The sequence below is a fragment of the Oncorhynchus mykiss genome, chromosome Y, assembly GCF_013265735.2.
Source record: "Oncorhynchus mykiss isolate Arlee chromosome Y, USDA_OmykA_1.1, whole genome shotgun sequence".
In the NCBI taxonomy this organism is placed as follows: Eukaryota; Metazoa; Chordata; class Actinopteri; order Salmoniformes; family Salmonidae; genus Oncorhynchus; species Oncorhynchus mykiss.
The window spans coordinates 40,830,061-40,845,212 of record NC_048593.1 but is presented as its reverse complement, the minus strand read 5'-3'; the positions used below and the strand labels follow the sequence as shown (position 1 = coordinate 40,845,212).

The window sequence follows — 15,152 nt, the reverse complement described above, 5'->3', positions numbered from 1 at the left end:
ACACACTGCCTAGCACAGAGACTGGATAATACACTCTGCTTACCACAGAGACTGATACAACACACTGCCTACCACAGAGACTGGATAATACACTCTGCTTACCACAGAGACTGATACAACACACTGCCTAGCACAGAGACTGGATAATACACTCTGCTTACCACAGAGACTGATACAACACACTGCCTAGCACAGAGACTGGATAATACACTCTGCTTACCACAGAGACTGATACAACACACTGCCTACCACAGAGACTGATACAACACTGCCAGCTGTCTCATCATGTGTGTTTGTGTTCCCCAGGGAGTCCATTTGGTTTGAACACTAGTCCAGGCCTTAGACCCCTCAACCTGCTACAGGTACCACTTCCTCCTCCCCTCTCTCTCTCCCTCCTCTCTCTCACTCTCTCTCTCCCTCCTCCCCTCCTCTCTCTCTCTCCCTCCTCCTCCCCTCCTCTCTCTCTCCCTCCTCCTCTCTCTCTCTCTCTCCCTCGCTTTCTCTCTCTCCCTCCTCCTCCCCTCCTCTCTCTCTCCCTCCTCCTCCCCTCCTCTCTCTCTCCCTCCTCCTCCCCTCCTCTCTCTCTCCCTCCTCCTCCCCTCCTCTCTCTCTCTCCCTCGTCCTCTCTCTCGCTCTCTCTCCCTCCTCCTCCCCTCCTCTCTCTCTCCCTCCTCCTCCCCTCTCTCTCTCCCTCGTCCTCCCCTCCTCTCTCTCTCCCTCGTCCTCCCCTCCTCTCTCTCTCCCTCGTCCTCTCTCTCGCTCTCTCTCCCTCCTCCTCCCCTCCTCTCTCTCTCTCCCTCCTCCTCCGCTCCTCTTCACACTGTGACAATGGGCTGAATCCCAAACTTGAGATCTAACCTTCTGTCTCTCCTTCTTCCCTTCATCTCTCTTCTTTTGTCCCTCTCTCTCCTCCCCCTCACTTCCTCCTCTTCCTCCTCCCCCATCTCTCTCCCCCTCCCCCATCTCTCTCCTCCCCCTCCCTTCCTCCTCCCCATCTCTCTCCTCCCCCTCCCTTCCTCCTCCCCCTCACTTCCTCCTCTTCCTCCTCCCCCATCTCTCTCCCCCTCCCCCATCTCTATCCTCCCCCTCCCTTCCTCCTCCCCCATCTCTCTCTTCCCCCATCTCTCTCCTCCCCCATCTCTCTCCTCCCCCATCTCTCTCCTCCCCCTCCCTTCCTCCTCCCCCATCTCTCTCCTCCCCCTCACTTCCTCCTCCTCCTCCCCATCTCTCTCCCCCTCCTCTTCCTCCTCCCCATCTCTCTCCCCCTCCTCTTCCTCCTCCCCCATCTCTCTCCCCCTCCTCTTCCTCCTCCCCCATCTCTCTCCCCCTCATCTTCCTCCTCCCCCATCTCTCTCCCCCTCCCTTCCGCCTCTTCCTCCTCCCCCATCTCTCTCCTCCCCCTCACTTCCTCCTCTTCCTCCTCTCCCATCTCTCTCCCCCTCCCTCTTCCCCTCCTCCTCCTCCTCCCCATCTCCCTCCTCCCCCATCTCTCTCCTCTTCCTCCTCCTCCTCCTCCTCCCCATCTCTCTCCCCCTCTTCATCCTCCCCTTCTCTCTCCCCCTCCTCTTCCTTCTCCCCCATCTCTCTCCCCCTCCCTTCCTCCTCCTCCATCTCTCTCCTCCTCCCCAATCTCTCTCCTCCTCCTCCTCCCTTCCTCCTCCTCCATCTCTCTCCTCCTCCCCCTCCTCTTCCTCCTCCTCCTCCTCCCCATCTCTCTCCTCCTCCCCCATCTCTCTCCCCCTCCCTCCCTCCTCCATCTCTCTCCTCCTCCTCCATCTCTCTCCTCCTCCCCCATCTCTCTCCCCCTCCTCTTCCTCCTCCCCATCTCTCTCCTCCTCCCCCATCTCTCTCCCCCTCCCCAACTCTCCCCCCCCTTCCTCCTCCTCCCCATCTCTCTCCCCCTCCCTTCCTCTTCCTCCCCCATCTCTCGCCCCCTCCCTTCCTCCCCCATCTCTCTCCTCCCCCTCCTCTTCCTCCTCCCCCTCTCTCTCTCCCTCCAGATCCCTACAGGTCCTCTGATCTTTAACTCTCTGCAGCAGCAGCAGCTCTCCCAGTTCTCTCCTCAACAGAGTCAGTCTGCTACGTCCAGCCCACAGCAGCAAGGAGACATGGTATGACACACACACCTTCTGCCTCAGTCAGTCTGCTACGTCTAGCCCACAGCAGCAAGGAGACATGGTATGACACACACACCTTCTGCCTCAGTCAGTCAGTCTGCTACGTCTAGCCCACAGCAGCAAGGAGACATGGTATGACACACACACCTTCTGCCTCAGTCAGTCAGTCTGCTACGTCCAGCCCACAGCAGCAAGGAGACATGGTATGACACACACACACCTTCTGCCTCAGTCAGTCAGTCTGCTACGTCCAGCCCACAGCAGCAAGGAGACATGGTATGACACACACACCTTCTGCCTCAGTCAGTCTGCTACGTCCAGCCCACAGCAGCAAGGAGACATGGTATGACACACACACACACCTTCTGCCTCAGTCAGTCTGCTACGTCTAGCCCACAGCAGCAAGGAGACATGGTATGACACACACACACCTTCTGCCTCAGTCAGTCTGCTACGTCTAGCCCACAGCAGCAAGGAGACATGGTATGACACACACACACCTTCTGCCTCAGTCAGTCTGCTACGTCTAGCCCACAGCAGCAAGGAGACATGGTATGACACACACACACCTTCTGCCTCAGTCAGTCTGCTACGTCTAGCCCACAGCAGCAAGGAGACATGGTATGACACACACACACCTTCTGCCTCAGTCAGTCTGCTACGTCTAGCCCACAGCAGCAAGGAGACAAGGTATGACACACACACACACACACACACCTTCTGCCTCAGTCAGTCAGTCTGCTACGTCTAGCCCACAGCAGCAAGGAGACAAGGTATGACACACACACCTTCTGCCTCAGTCAGACAGTCTGCTACGTCTAGCCCACAGCAGCAAGGAGACATGGTATGACACACACACCTTCTGCCTCAGTCAGTCAGTCTGCTACGTCCAGCCCACAGTAACCTCGTCCAAAGGCTTTTGTTCACAGCTACACTACCGGTCCAAAGTTTTAGAAGACCTTCTCATTCCAGGGTTTTTCTTTATTTTTACTATTTTCTACATTGTAGAATCATAGTGAAAAACTATGAAATAACACATATGGAATCATGTAGTAACCAAAAAAGTGTAAAACAAATGAAAATATATTTTATATATGAGAATCTTCAAATAGCCACCCTTTGCCTTGATGACAGCTTTGGACACTATTGACATTCTCCTAACCAGCTTTACCTGGAATGCTTTTCCAACAGTCTTGAAGGAGTTCCCACATATGCTGAGCACTTGTTGGCAGCTTTTCCTTCACTCTGCGGTCCGACTCCTCCCAAACCATCTCAAATGGGTTGAGTTCAGGTGATTGTGGAGGCCAGGTCATCTGATGCAGCACTCCATCAGTCTCCTTCTTGGTCAAATAGCCCTTACACAGCCTGGAGGTGTGTTGGATCATTGTCCTGTTGAAAAACAGATGATAGTCCCGCTAAACCCAAACCAGATGGGATGGCGTATCGCTTCACGGTGGGAACCACACATGCGGAGATCATCCATTCACCTACTCTGCGTCTCACAAAGACATGGCGGTTGGAACCAAAAATCTCAAATTTGGACTCCAGACCAAAGGACTGATTTCCACCGGTCTAATGTCCATTGTGTTTCTCTTCTTCTTATTAGTGTCCTTTAGTTGTGGGTTCTTTGCATCAATTTGACCATGAAGCCTGATTCACACAGTCTCCTCTGAACAGTTGATGTTGAGATGTGTTTGTTTCTTGAACTCTGTGAAGCATTTATTTGGACTACAATTTCTGAGGTGCAATTAACTCGAATTAACTTATCCTCTGCAGCAGAGGTAACTCTGGATCTTCCTTTCCTGTGGCGGTCCTCATGAGAGACAGTTTCATCATGGAGCTTGATGGTTTTTGCAACTACACTTGAAGAAACTTTCAAAGTTCTTGAAATGTTCCATATTGACTGACCTTCATGTCTTAAAGTAATGATGGACTGTCGTTCCTCTTTGCTTATTTGAGCTGTTCTTGCCATAATACGGACTTGGTCTTTTACTAAATAAGGCTGTATACCACCCCTACCTTGTCACAACACAACTGATTGGCTCAAATGCATTAAGAAGGAAAGAAATTCCACAATATAACTTTTAACAAGGCACACCTACCTGTTAATTGAAATGCATTCCAGGTGACTACCTCATGAAGCTGGTTGAGAGAATGCCAAGAGTGTGCAGAGCTGTCATCAAGGCAAAGGCTGGCTACTTTGAAGAATCTCAAATATAAAATATATTTTGATTTGTTTAACACTTGTTTTAGTTACTATGATGATTCCATTTGTGTTATTTCATAGTTTTGATATCTTTACAATGTAGAAAATAGTAATAAATAAAGAAAAACCCTGAATAGGTGTTCTAAAACTTTTGACCGGTAGTGTAATGATATTAAGCCCACAGCAACAGACACACAGTACGACACACATCTTTCTCTGTGGTGATGACCTCTAACCTCTGCCCTGGTTTTAGGGTGATCAGGGGTCAGACCAGGGTATGGGTGCTCAACAGACTGCTGTCATCAACCTGACTGGAGTAGGAGGCTTTAAGTCCCCACAGACAGCAGGTAGGACACACACACTCTGCTTCTGTTTCTCTCTCTGTCTCTCTCTCTCTCTGTCGCTCTCTGTCTCTCTCCCTGTCGCTCTCTCTCTCTCCCTGTCGCTCTCTCTCTCTCTCTGTCGCTCTCTCTCCCTCTCTGTCGCTCTCTCTCTCTCCCTCTCTGTCACTCTCTCTCTCTCTCCCTGTCTCTCTCTCTTTCCCTGTTGCTCTCTCTCTCTCCCTGTCGCTCTCTCTTTCCCTGTCGCTCTCTCTCTCCCTGTCGCTCTCTTTCTCTCCCTGTCGCTCTCTCTCTCTCCCTGTCGCTCTCTCTCTCCCTGTCGCTCTCTCTCTCCCTGTCGCTCTCTCTCTCTCTCCCTGTCGCTCTCTCTCTCTCTCCCTGTCGCTCTCTCTCTCTCCCTGTCGCTCTCTCTCTCTCCCTGTCGCTCTCTCTCTCTCCCTGTCGCTCTCTCTCTCTCCCTGTCGCTCTCTCTCTCTCTGCCGCTCTCTCTCTCTCTGCCGCTCTCTCTCTCTCTGCCGCTCTCTCTCTCTCTCTGTCGCTCTTTCTCTCTCTGTCTGTCGCTCTTTCTCTCTGTCTGTCGCTCTCACACACACACACACACACACACACACACAAACTCTTAATCGCTTACACAATCTCTCTCTTTGTAAATGTTTTACTCTTTCTTCAGTAACACGACTTGTAGGTTTTCACCAGTCAAACTGATAACAACCAGACATTACTGATGTGTTATCAAATGTAGGACTGTAGCACTGACCCAACGGTGACAAGTTCATAGTTCAAAGGCAATGTGTTAAGTGCAACATTTACCATAAACCTCTTTGATTAGTAAACTGAGCAATACGTAAATAGTTGCCTCTTTACGAGGCACATTGTTAAATAAAAGTCCCTCACTGTAGATCTCATACACAATATATGCAAAAGTATGTGGACACATTTAGTGGATTCTGTTATTTCAGGAACACCCATTTCTGATAGGTGTATCAAATCGAGAACACGACCATGCAATCTCCATAGACAAACATTGGCAGTATAATGGCCTTACTGAAGAGCTCAGTGACTTTCAACGTGGCACCGTCATAGGATCTTTTACAAAAAGTTTTAAATAAAAAAAAAAAAAGTAAATTCGTCTAATTTCTGCCCTGCTAGAGCTGCCCCGGTCAACTGTAAGTGCTGTTATTGTGAAGTGGAAATGTCTTGGAGAAACAACGGCTCAGCCTCTAATTGGCAGGCCATACAAGCTCACAGAACGGGACCGCCGAGTGCTGAGGTGCATAGCGTCTAAAAATCGTCCGTCATTGGTTGTCCTCACTACCGAGTTCCAAACTGCCTCTGGAGCAACGTCAGCACAAGAACTGTTAGTCGGGAGCTTCATGAAATGGGTTTCCATGGCCGAGCAGCCGCACACAAGCCTAAGATCACCATGCCCAATGCCAAGCTTCGGCTGGAGGGGTGTAAAGTTCGCTGCCATTGGACTCTGGAGCAGTGGAAATGCGTTCTCTGGAGTGATGAATCACGCTTCACCATCTGGCAGTCCCACGGACAAATCTGGGTTTGGTGGATGCCAGGAGAACGCTACCTGCCCCAATTCATAGTCGACTGTAAAGTTTGGTGGAGGAGGAATAATGGTCTGGGATGTTTTTCATGGTTCGGGCCCCTTAGTTCCAGTGCAGTGAAATCTTAACACTACAGCATTCAATGACATTCTACACAATTCTGTTCTTCCAACTTTGTGGCAACAGTTTGGGGAAGGCCCTTTCCTGTTTCAGCATGACAATGCCCCCGTGCACAAAGCACGGTCCATACACAAATGGTTCGTCTTGGCCTCCCGAGTGGTGCAGTGGTCTAAGGCACTGCATCGCAGCAATAGCTGTACCACCAGAGACTCTGGGTTCGAGCCCAGGCTCTGTCGCAGCCGGCCGCGACCGGGAGGTCCGTGGGGCGACGCACAATTGGCCCAGCGTCGGAGGGTTTGGCCGGTAGGGATATCCTTGTCTCATCACGCACTAGCGACTCCTGTGGCGGGCCGGGCGCAGTGCACGCTAACCAAGGCTGCCAGGTGCACGGTGTTTCCTGGCTTCCGGGTTGGATGCGCGCTGTGTTAAGAAGCAGTGCGGCTTGGTTGGGGGGACGCATGACTCTCGACCTTCGTCTCTCCCGAGCCCGTACGGGAGTTGTAGCGATGAGACACGAGACAACAATTGGATACTAAGGGATAAAATTAAAAAATGGTTTGTCAAAAACGGTGTGGAAGAACTTGACTGGCCTGCACAGAGCCCTGACCTCAACCCCATGGAACACCATTGGGATGTATTGGAATGCCGATTGTGAGCCAGGCCTAATCGCCAAACATCAGTGCCCAACCTCACTAATGCTGTTGTGGCTGAATAGCCGCAAGTCCCCGCAGAAATCTTCCAACATCTAGTGAAAGCCTTCCCAGAAGAGTGGAGGAAAGCAGCAAAAGGGGGGGCCACCAACTCCATATTAATGCCCATGATTTTGGAATGAGATGTTCCACACGCAGGTGTCCACATACTTTTGGTCATGTAGTGTATCAGTGTCCCTCACTGTTGAGCAAAACCTGATAATCTATTTACGACAGTAGAAAAACATCAGACCAGTCACTCTGTTCTGCTCTGTTCTGGAGTGTGTTTGTAAAGTAACCTGTCAAAGGTCAAACTGATGTAATAAGTCAAAGGTCAAACTACACTTCCCCCCCCCCACTTCTCTGCTACATTCTCTCCTTTTTTTGTTTCTGTTTCCTCCCAACCCACCCTTCTTTTTTTCCCTCCGTCTTTCATCCTTCCTCCTTTTCCACCCTTCCACTCCTCCTTCTGCCCCCCCCCCCACTTTGTCGTCTATCCTTCTCTCCTTCCTCACCAACTGATCCTCTCCTCTACCTATATTCCCCTGTTTTCCTTTGCTACACCCTGACCTGGCTTCATCCCTCTCTCCCTGCCCTGTCCTCCCCTGCCATCCCTAACTGCCCCCTCGTTCTCATTCCTGCCTCCCTCCTCTCCTCTTCTATCCCTCCCCCTTTCCCTCTTTCCTCTCCCTCCTTATTTCCATCTTCCTCTCTTCCTCCATCCTCCCTCTTTCCATCCTCCCTCTTTCCATCCTTCCTCCCTCTTTCCATCCTTCCTCCCTCTTTCCATCCTCCCTCCTCTCTTCCTCCATCCTTCCTCTCCTCCATCCTCCCTCTTTCCATCCTCCCTCCCTCTTTCCATCGTCCCTTCCCCTTATCCATCCTCTCTTCCTCACCTCCCTCTTCTTTCCATCCTCTCTCCTCCCTTCCTCCACTTCTCCTCCCTCCCTCCTTCCCTCTTTCCATCATCTCTCCTCCCTCCCTCCTTCTCCTCCCTCCCTCTTCCTCTCCACCCTCCTCTCCTCTTCTATCCCTCCCCCTTTCCCTCCTTCCTCTCCTCCCTCCTCTCCCTCCCTATTTCCATCTTCCCCTCCATCCTCCCTCCTCCATCCTCCCTCCCTCTTTCCATCCTCCCTCCCTCTCCATCCTCCCTTCCCCTCCTCCATCCTCTCTTCCTCTCCTCCCTCATCTCCTCCCTCCTCTCCTCCCTCCATACTGTACTGTAGTGCTGTCCCAGTTAGGCTGTGGTCTGGATGGCTCTGGTCCCCCCCTGCCTTCTCCAAGGCTTCAGCAGCCGCAGATACAAGTAATGCACACACTCTAAAATACACCTATATACATACAGACTGTATATCTATATTATACAACTATATACATATACAATATATAGATATACAATCTGTATGTATAGACATGTATAATATACAATATATAGATAGTCTATCTATATTATACATATCTACACATACAGACTGTATATCTATAATTATGCACCTATATACATACAGACTGTATATCTATATTATACATATCTATACATCTATATTATACATATTGATACATACAGACTGTATATCTATAATTATACACCTATATACAGTTGAAGTCGGAAGTGTACATACAGTTAGGTTGGAGGCATTTAAACTAATTTTTTCATCCACTCCACAAATTTCTTGTTAACAAACTATAGCTTTGGCAAGTCGGTTAGGACATCTACTTTATGCATGACACAAGTCATTTTTCAAACAATTGTTTACAGACAGATTATTTCACTTATAATTCACTGTATCACAATTCCAGTGGGTCAGAAGTTTACATACACTAAGTTGACTGTGCCTTTAAACAGCTTGGAAAATTCCAGAAAATAATGTCATGGCTTTAGAAGCTTCTGATATGCTAATTGACATAATTTGAATCAATTGGAGGTGTACATGTGGATGTATTTCAAGGCCTACCTTCAAACTCAGTGCCTCATTGCTTTGCATCATGGGAAAATCAAAAGAAATCAGCCAAGACCTCAGAAAAATAATTAGACCTAAAAAAAAGTAGACCTCCACATGTCTGGTTCATGCTTGAGAGCAATTTCCAAACGCCTGGAGGTACCATGTTCATCTGTACAAACAATAGTACCCAAGTATAAACACCATGGGACCACGCAGCCGTCATACCGCTCAGGAAGGAGACACCTTCTGTCTCCTAGAGATGAACGTACTTTGGTGCGAAAAGTGCAAATCAATCCCAGAACAACAGCAAAGGACCTTGTGAAGATGCTGGAGGAAACAGGTACAAAAGTATCTATATCCACAGTAAAACGAGTCCTATATCGAAATTATATACCTGAATTACCGCTCAGCAAGGAAGAAGCCACTGCTCCAAAACCACCATAAAAAAGCCAGACTATGGTTTGCAACTGCACATGGGGCCAAAGACTGTACTTTTTGGAGAAATGTCCTCTGGTCTGATGAAACAATAATAGAACTGTTTGGCCATAATGACCATCGTTATGTTTGGAGGGAAAAGGGGGAGGCATGCAAGCTGAAGAACGCCATCCCAACCGTGAAGCACGGGGGTGGCAGCATCATGTTGTTGGGGTGCTTTGCTGCAGGAGGGACTGGTGCACTTCACAAAATAGATGGCATCATGAGTACGGAAAATTATGTGGATATATTGAAGCAACATCTCAAGACATCAGTCAGGAAGTTAAAGCTTGGCTGCAAATAGGTCTTCCAAATGGACAATGACCCCAAGCATACTTCCAAAGTGTTGGCAAAATGGCTTAAGGACAACAAAGTCAAGGTATTGGAGTAGCCATCACAAAGCCCTGACCTCAATCCCATAGAAATTGTTGGCAGAACTGAAAAAGCGTGTGCGAGCAAGGAGGCCTACAAACCTGACTCAGTTAAACAAGCTCTGTCAGGAGGAATGCGCCAAAATTCAATTTATTGTGGGAAGCTTGTGGAAGGCTACCCAAAATGTTTGACCCAAGTTAAAGTATTTAAAGGAAATACCACCAAAAACGAATTGAGTGTATGTAAACTTCTGACCCACTGGGAATGTGATGAAATAAATAAAAGCTGAAATAAATCAAAGCTGAAGTAAATAATTCTCTCTACTATTATTCTCAGATTTCACATTCTTAAAATAAAGTGGTGATCCTAACTGACCTAAAAACAGGGAATTTCTACTAGGATTAAATGTCAGGAATTGTGAAAAACTGAGTTTTTAAATGTATTTGGCAAAGGTGTTTGTTAACTTCCGACTTCAAACTGTACATACAGACTATATCTATAATTATTCACGTTTTATTGGTCACAGACACATATTTATCAGATGTTATTGCTGGTTGTAGCAAAATGCTTGTGTTCCTAGCTTCAACAGTTCAGTAGTATCTAACCATTCACAATAATACACACACACACACACACACCTAAAAGTAAAAGAATGGAATTAGGAAATATATAAATATTAGATTGAGCAATGACTAAAATACAGTCAATTACAGTACAGTATATACATATGAAATGAGTAAAGCCCTATGTAAGCATTACACATCTATATTATATATATCTATACATACATACTGTATATCTATAGTATACATATCTATACATATGGACTGTATATCTATAGTATACATATCTATACATACGGACTGTATATCTATAGTATACATGTCTATACATACGGACTGTATATCTATAGTATACATATCTATACATATGGACTGTATATCTATAGTATACATATCTATACATATGGACTGTATATCTATAGTATACATATCTATACAGTGCCTTGCGAAAGTATTCGGCCCCCTTGAACTTTGCGACCTTTTGCCACATTTCAGGCTTCAAACATAAAGATATAAAACTGTATTTTTTTGTGAAGAATCAACAACAAGTGGGACACAATCATGAAGTGGAACGACATTTATTGGATATTTCAAACTTTTTTAACAAATCAAAAACTGAAAAATTGGGCGTGCAAAATTATTCAGCCCCCTTAAGTTAATACTTTGTAGCGCCACCTTTTGCTGCGATTACAGCTGGAAGTCGCTTGGGGTATGTCTCTTATCAGTTTTGCACATCCAGAGACTGAATTTTTTTCCCATTCCTCCTTGCAAAACAGCTCGAGCTCAGTGAGGTTGGATGGAGAGCATTTGTGAACAGCAGTTTTCAGTTCTTTCCACAGATTCTCGTTTGGATTCAGGTCTGGACTTTGACTTGGCCATTCTAACACCTGGATATGTTTATTTTTGAACCATTCCATTGTAGATTTTGCTTTATGTTTTGGATCATTGTCTTGTTAGAAGACAAATCTCCGTCCCAGTCTCAGGTCTTTTGCAGACTCCATCAGGTTCTTCCAGAATGGTCCTGTATTTGGCTCCATCCATCTTCCCATCAATTTTAACCATCTTCCCTGTCCCTGCTGAAGAAAAGCAGGCCCAAACCATGATGCTGCCACCACCATGTTTGACAGTGGGCATGGTGTGTTCAGGGTGATGAGCTGTGTTGCTTTTACGCCAAACATAACGTTTTGCATTGTTGCCAAAAAGTTCAATTTTGGTTTCATCTGACCAGAGCACCTTCTTCCACATGTTTGGTGTGTCTCCCAGGTGGCTTGTGGCAAACTTTAGACAACACTTTTTATGGATATCTTTAAGAAATGGCTTTCTTCTTGCCACTCTTCCATAAAGGCCAGATTTGTGCAATATACGACTGATTGTTGTCCTATGGACAGAGTCTCCCACCTCAGCTGTAGATCTCTGCAGTTCATCCAGAGTGATCATGGGCCTCTTGGCTGCATCTCTGATCAGTCTTCTCCTTGTATGAGCTGAAAGTTTAGAGGGACGGCCAGGTCTTGGTAGATTTGCAGTGGTCTGATACTCCTTCCATTTCAATATTATCGCTTGCACAGTGCTCCTTGGGATGTTTAAAGCTTGGGAAATCTTTTTGTATCCAAATCCGGCTTTAAACTTCTTCACAACAGTATCTCGGACCTGCCTGGTGTGTTCCTTGTTCTTCATGATGCTCTCTGCGCTTTTAACGGACCTCTGAGACTATCACAGTGCAGGTGCATTTATACGGAGACTTGATTACACACAGGTGGATTGTATTTATCATCATTAGTCATTTAGGTCAACATTGGATCATTCAGAGATCCTCACTGAACTTCTGGAGAGAGTTTGCTGCACTGAAAGTAAAGGGGCTGAATAATTTTGCACGCCCAATTTTTCAGTTTTTGATTTGTTAAAAAAAGTTTGAAATATCCAATAAATGTCGTTCCACTTCATGATTGTGTCCCACTTGTTGTTGATTCTTCACAAAAAAAAATACAGTTTTATATCTTTATGTTTGAAGCCTGAAATGTGGCAAAAGGTCGCAAAGTTCAAGGGGGCCGAATACTTTCGCAAGGCACTGTAAATCACTCACCCGGATCCCTTTAAACGCCTGCAGACAATACTCTTACCAAGAAGACTCCTCCACCTAACCTGCTCCCAAGAAATGCACGTGTATTTGGATTCTATTGCACTACTAGATTATACAAAATCATTTTTCTTTGCAGCACCAATCGTTTCAAATCGGGTTTTTTTTTCTTTATTTTCTCCGTGTAGTAGCTACAGATCCATTCCCCTCTCATTACATGTAGTAGCTACAGATCCATTCCCCTCTCATCCAGTATTTCTGTTGGATTGAATAACATTCAAGTAGATATAGAAGGTTTGGTTTTTTACTGCTTTGATTAACAATGTATTGCTTCCACGTAAAGCATTAACAGCTATTTAAATGTTGTTGTTTTTTTTGTCCGATAAATTTCATTGAAATTTTGCACTTTTTTTTTGAAGTCAACAAAAAAATGTAATCGAGGACAGGTATTTAATTTGACGTTTTAACACATAAAGCGCAAGTTTTTAAAATGTTTTCATTGTATCTATTCTCACCCCATTTAACTAAGTTTTAGTCTTGTAGAAAAAGAAAAGCATCATTGAAGTTGCTGACTTACTTTACAAACTCTGCTGGTTGCTTAGCATGGGGTTGTCTGGTGTTGCCGGGGTCACAGTTAATGAAGATCTTTCTGCTTCTGGGTCATCTTGGCCCAAAGAGAGGCTAACTTCCTTTCTGTCTGTGTCACTGGTGCTGCTTGACTGTGCCACCCCCTTCTACACTCCTCTAACACCCTGTCCTTACCCCCTCTCCCTCCTGTGTTGAGCCCATTTCACCTCTCCCCCATCTACCCATTCCTCCCTGTCTCTCTACTCCCCTTCACCCTCCCTCCCTTCACCCTTCCACCCTTCCACCCTCCCTTCACCCCTCCACCCTCCCTCCCTTCACCCCTCCACCCTCCCTCCCTTCACCCCCCCACACTCCCTCCCTTCACCCCCCCACACTCCCTCCCTTCACCCCTCCACACTCCCTCCCTTCACCCTCCACACTCCCTCCCTTCACCCCTCCACACTCCCTTCCTTCACCCCTCCACACTCCCTTCCTTCACCCCTCCACACTCCCTTCTTCCACCCCTCCAAGCTTCATCTCAGCTGTACTAACACAGAGCATCCTGTCTGTCTGACTACGACACTGGTATATGCTATAGTATGTTGTTAAACTGAGAGGATGGGTGAACATGTTCCCTGGGCCTCCCATTAGTACCAGAGCCTGTTTAATCATTATGAGAAGTATATTTCTTACACTTTTGGATTTTCCTGTATAGGAAAGCTCTGTTTATACAAACCAAGAATGATTTCCTCCATTAGCCTAGCTACATTTTCTTAACAATCAACTAAATGTGTCAAGACTGCTAGATTATTTCACTGATACTGTTATAGCTTCACGTGATGCTAATCTGATACTGTTATAGCTTCACGTGATGCTAATCTGATACAGTTATAGCTTCACGTGATGCTAATCTGATACTGTTATAGCTTCACGTGATGCTAATCTGATACTGTTATAGCTTCACGTGATGCTAATCTGATACTGTTATAGCTTCACGTGATGCTAATCTGATACAGTTATAGCTTCACGTGATGCTAATCTGATACTGTTATAGCTTCACGTGATGCTAATCTGATACAGTTATGGCTTCACGTGATGCTAATCTGATACAGTTATAGCTTCACGTGATGCTAATCTGATACTGTTATAGCTTCACGTGATGCTAATCTGATACTGTTATAGCTTCACGTGATGCTAATCTGATACAGTTATAGCTTCACGTGATGCTAATCTGATACTGTTATAGCTTCACGTGATGCTAATCTGATACTGTTATGGCTTCACGTGATGCTAATCTGATACTGTTATGGCTTCACGTGATGCTAATCTGATACAGTTATGGCTTCACGTGATGCTAATCTGATACTGTTATGGCTTCACGTGATGCTAATCTGATACAGTTATAGCTTCACGTGATGCTAATCTGATACAGTTATAGCTTCACGTGATGCTAATCTGATACAGTTATGGCTTCACGTGATGCTAATCTGATACAGTTATAGCTTCACGTGATGCTAATCTGATACAGTTATGGCTTCACGTGATGCTAATCTGATAGTGTTATGGCTTCACGTGATGCTAATCTGATACAGTTATAGCTTCACGTGATGCTAATCTGATACTGTTATGGCTTCACGTGATGCTAATCTGATACTGTTATGGCTTCACGTGATGCTAATCTGATACAGTTATGGCTTCACGTGATGCTAATCTGATACTGTTATAGCTTCACGTGATGCTAATCTGATACAGTTATGGCTTCACGTGATGCTAATCTGATACAGTTATAGCTTCACGTGATGCTAATCTGATACTGTTATAGCTTCACGTGATGCTAATCTGATACTGTTATAGCTTCACGTGATGCTAATCTGATACAGTTATAGCTTCACGTGATGCTAATCTGATACTGTTATAGCTTCACGTGATGCTAATCTGATACAGTTATGGCTTCACGTGATGCTAATCTGATACTGTTATGGCTTCACGTGATGCTAATCTGATACAGTTATAGCTTCACGTGATGCTAATCTGATACAGTTATAGCTTCACGTGATGCTAATCTGATACAGTTATAGCTTCACGTGATGCTAATCTGATACTGTTATGGCTTCACGTGATGCTAATCTG

General features: G+C 46.1%; 1 protein-coding gene across 16 annotated transcripts in view; it reads left to right on the top strand.

The window, feature by feature from the left end:
* Positions 1–15,152, top strand: part of supt20 (SPT20 homolog, SAGA complex component) — a 41,162-nt gene that overhangs the window by 24,564 nt on the left and 1,446 nt on the right. For 3 of the 16 annotated variants that reach the window (XM_036967988.1, XM_036967989.1, XM_036967987.1), the window contains exons 20-23: positions 307–362; positions 2,001–2,111; positions 4,577–4,670; positions 8,256–8,335. In XM_036967988.1, coding sequence (XP_036823883.1) covers positions 307–362; positions 2,001–2,111; positions 4,577–4,670; positions 8,256–8,335 — 341 coding nt within the window. Of the gene's footprint in view, positions 1–306; positions 363–2,000; positions 2,962–4,576; positions 4,671–8,255; positions 8,336–15,152 lie in introns of all 16 variants that reach the window. The other 13 variants (XR_005040469.1, XM_036967990.1, XR_005040471.1 and 10 more) reach the window with 13 other exon arrangements.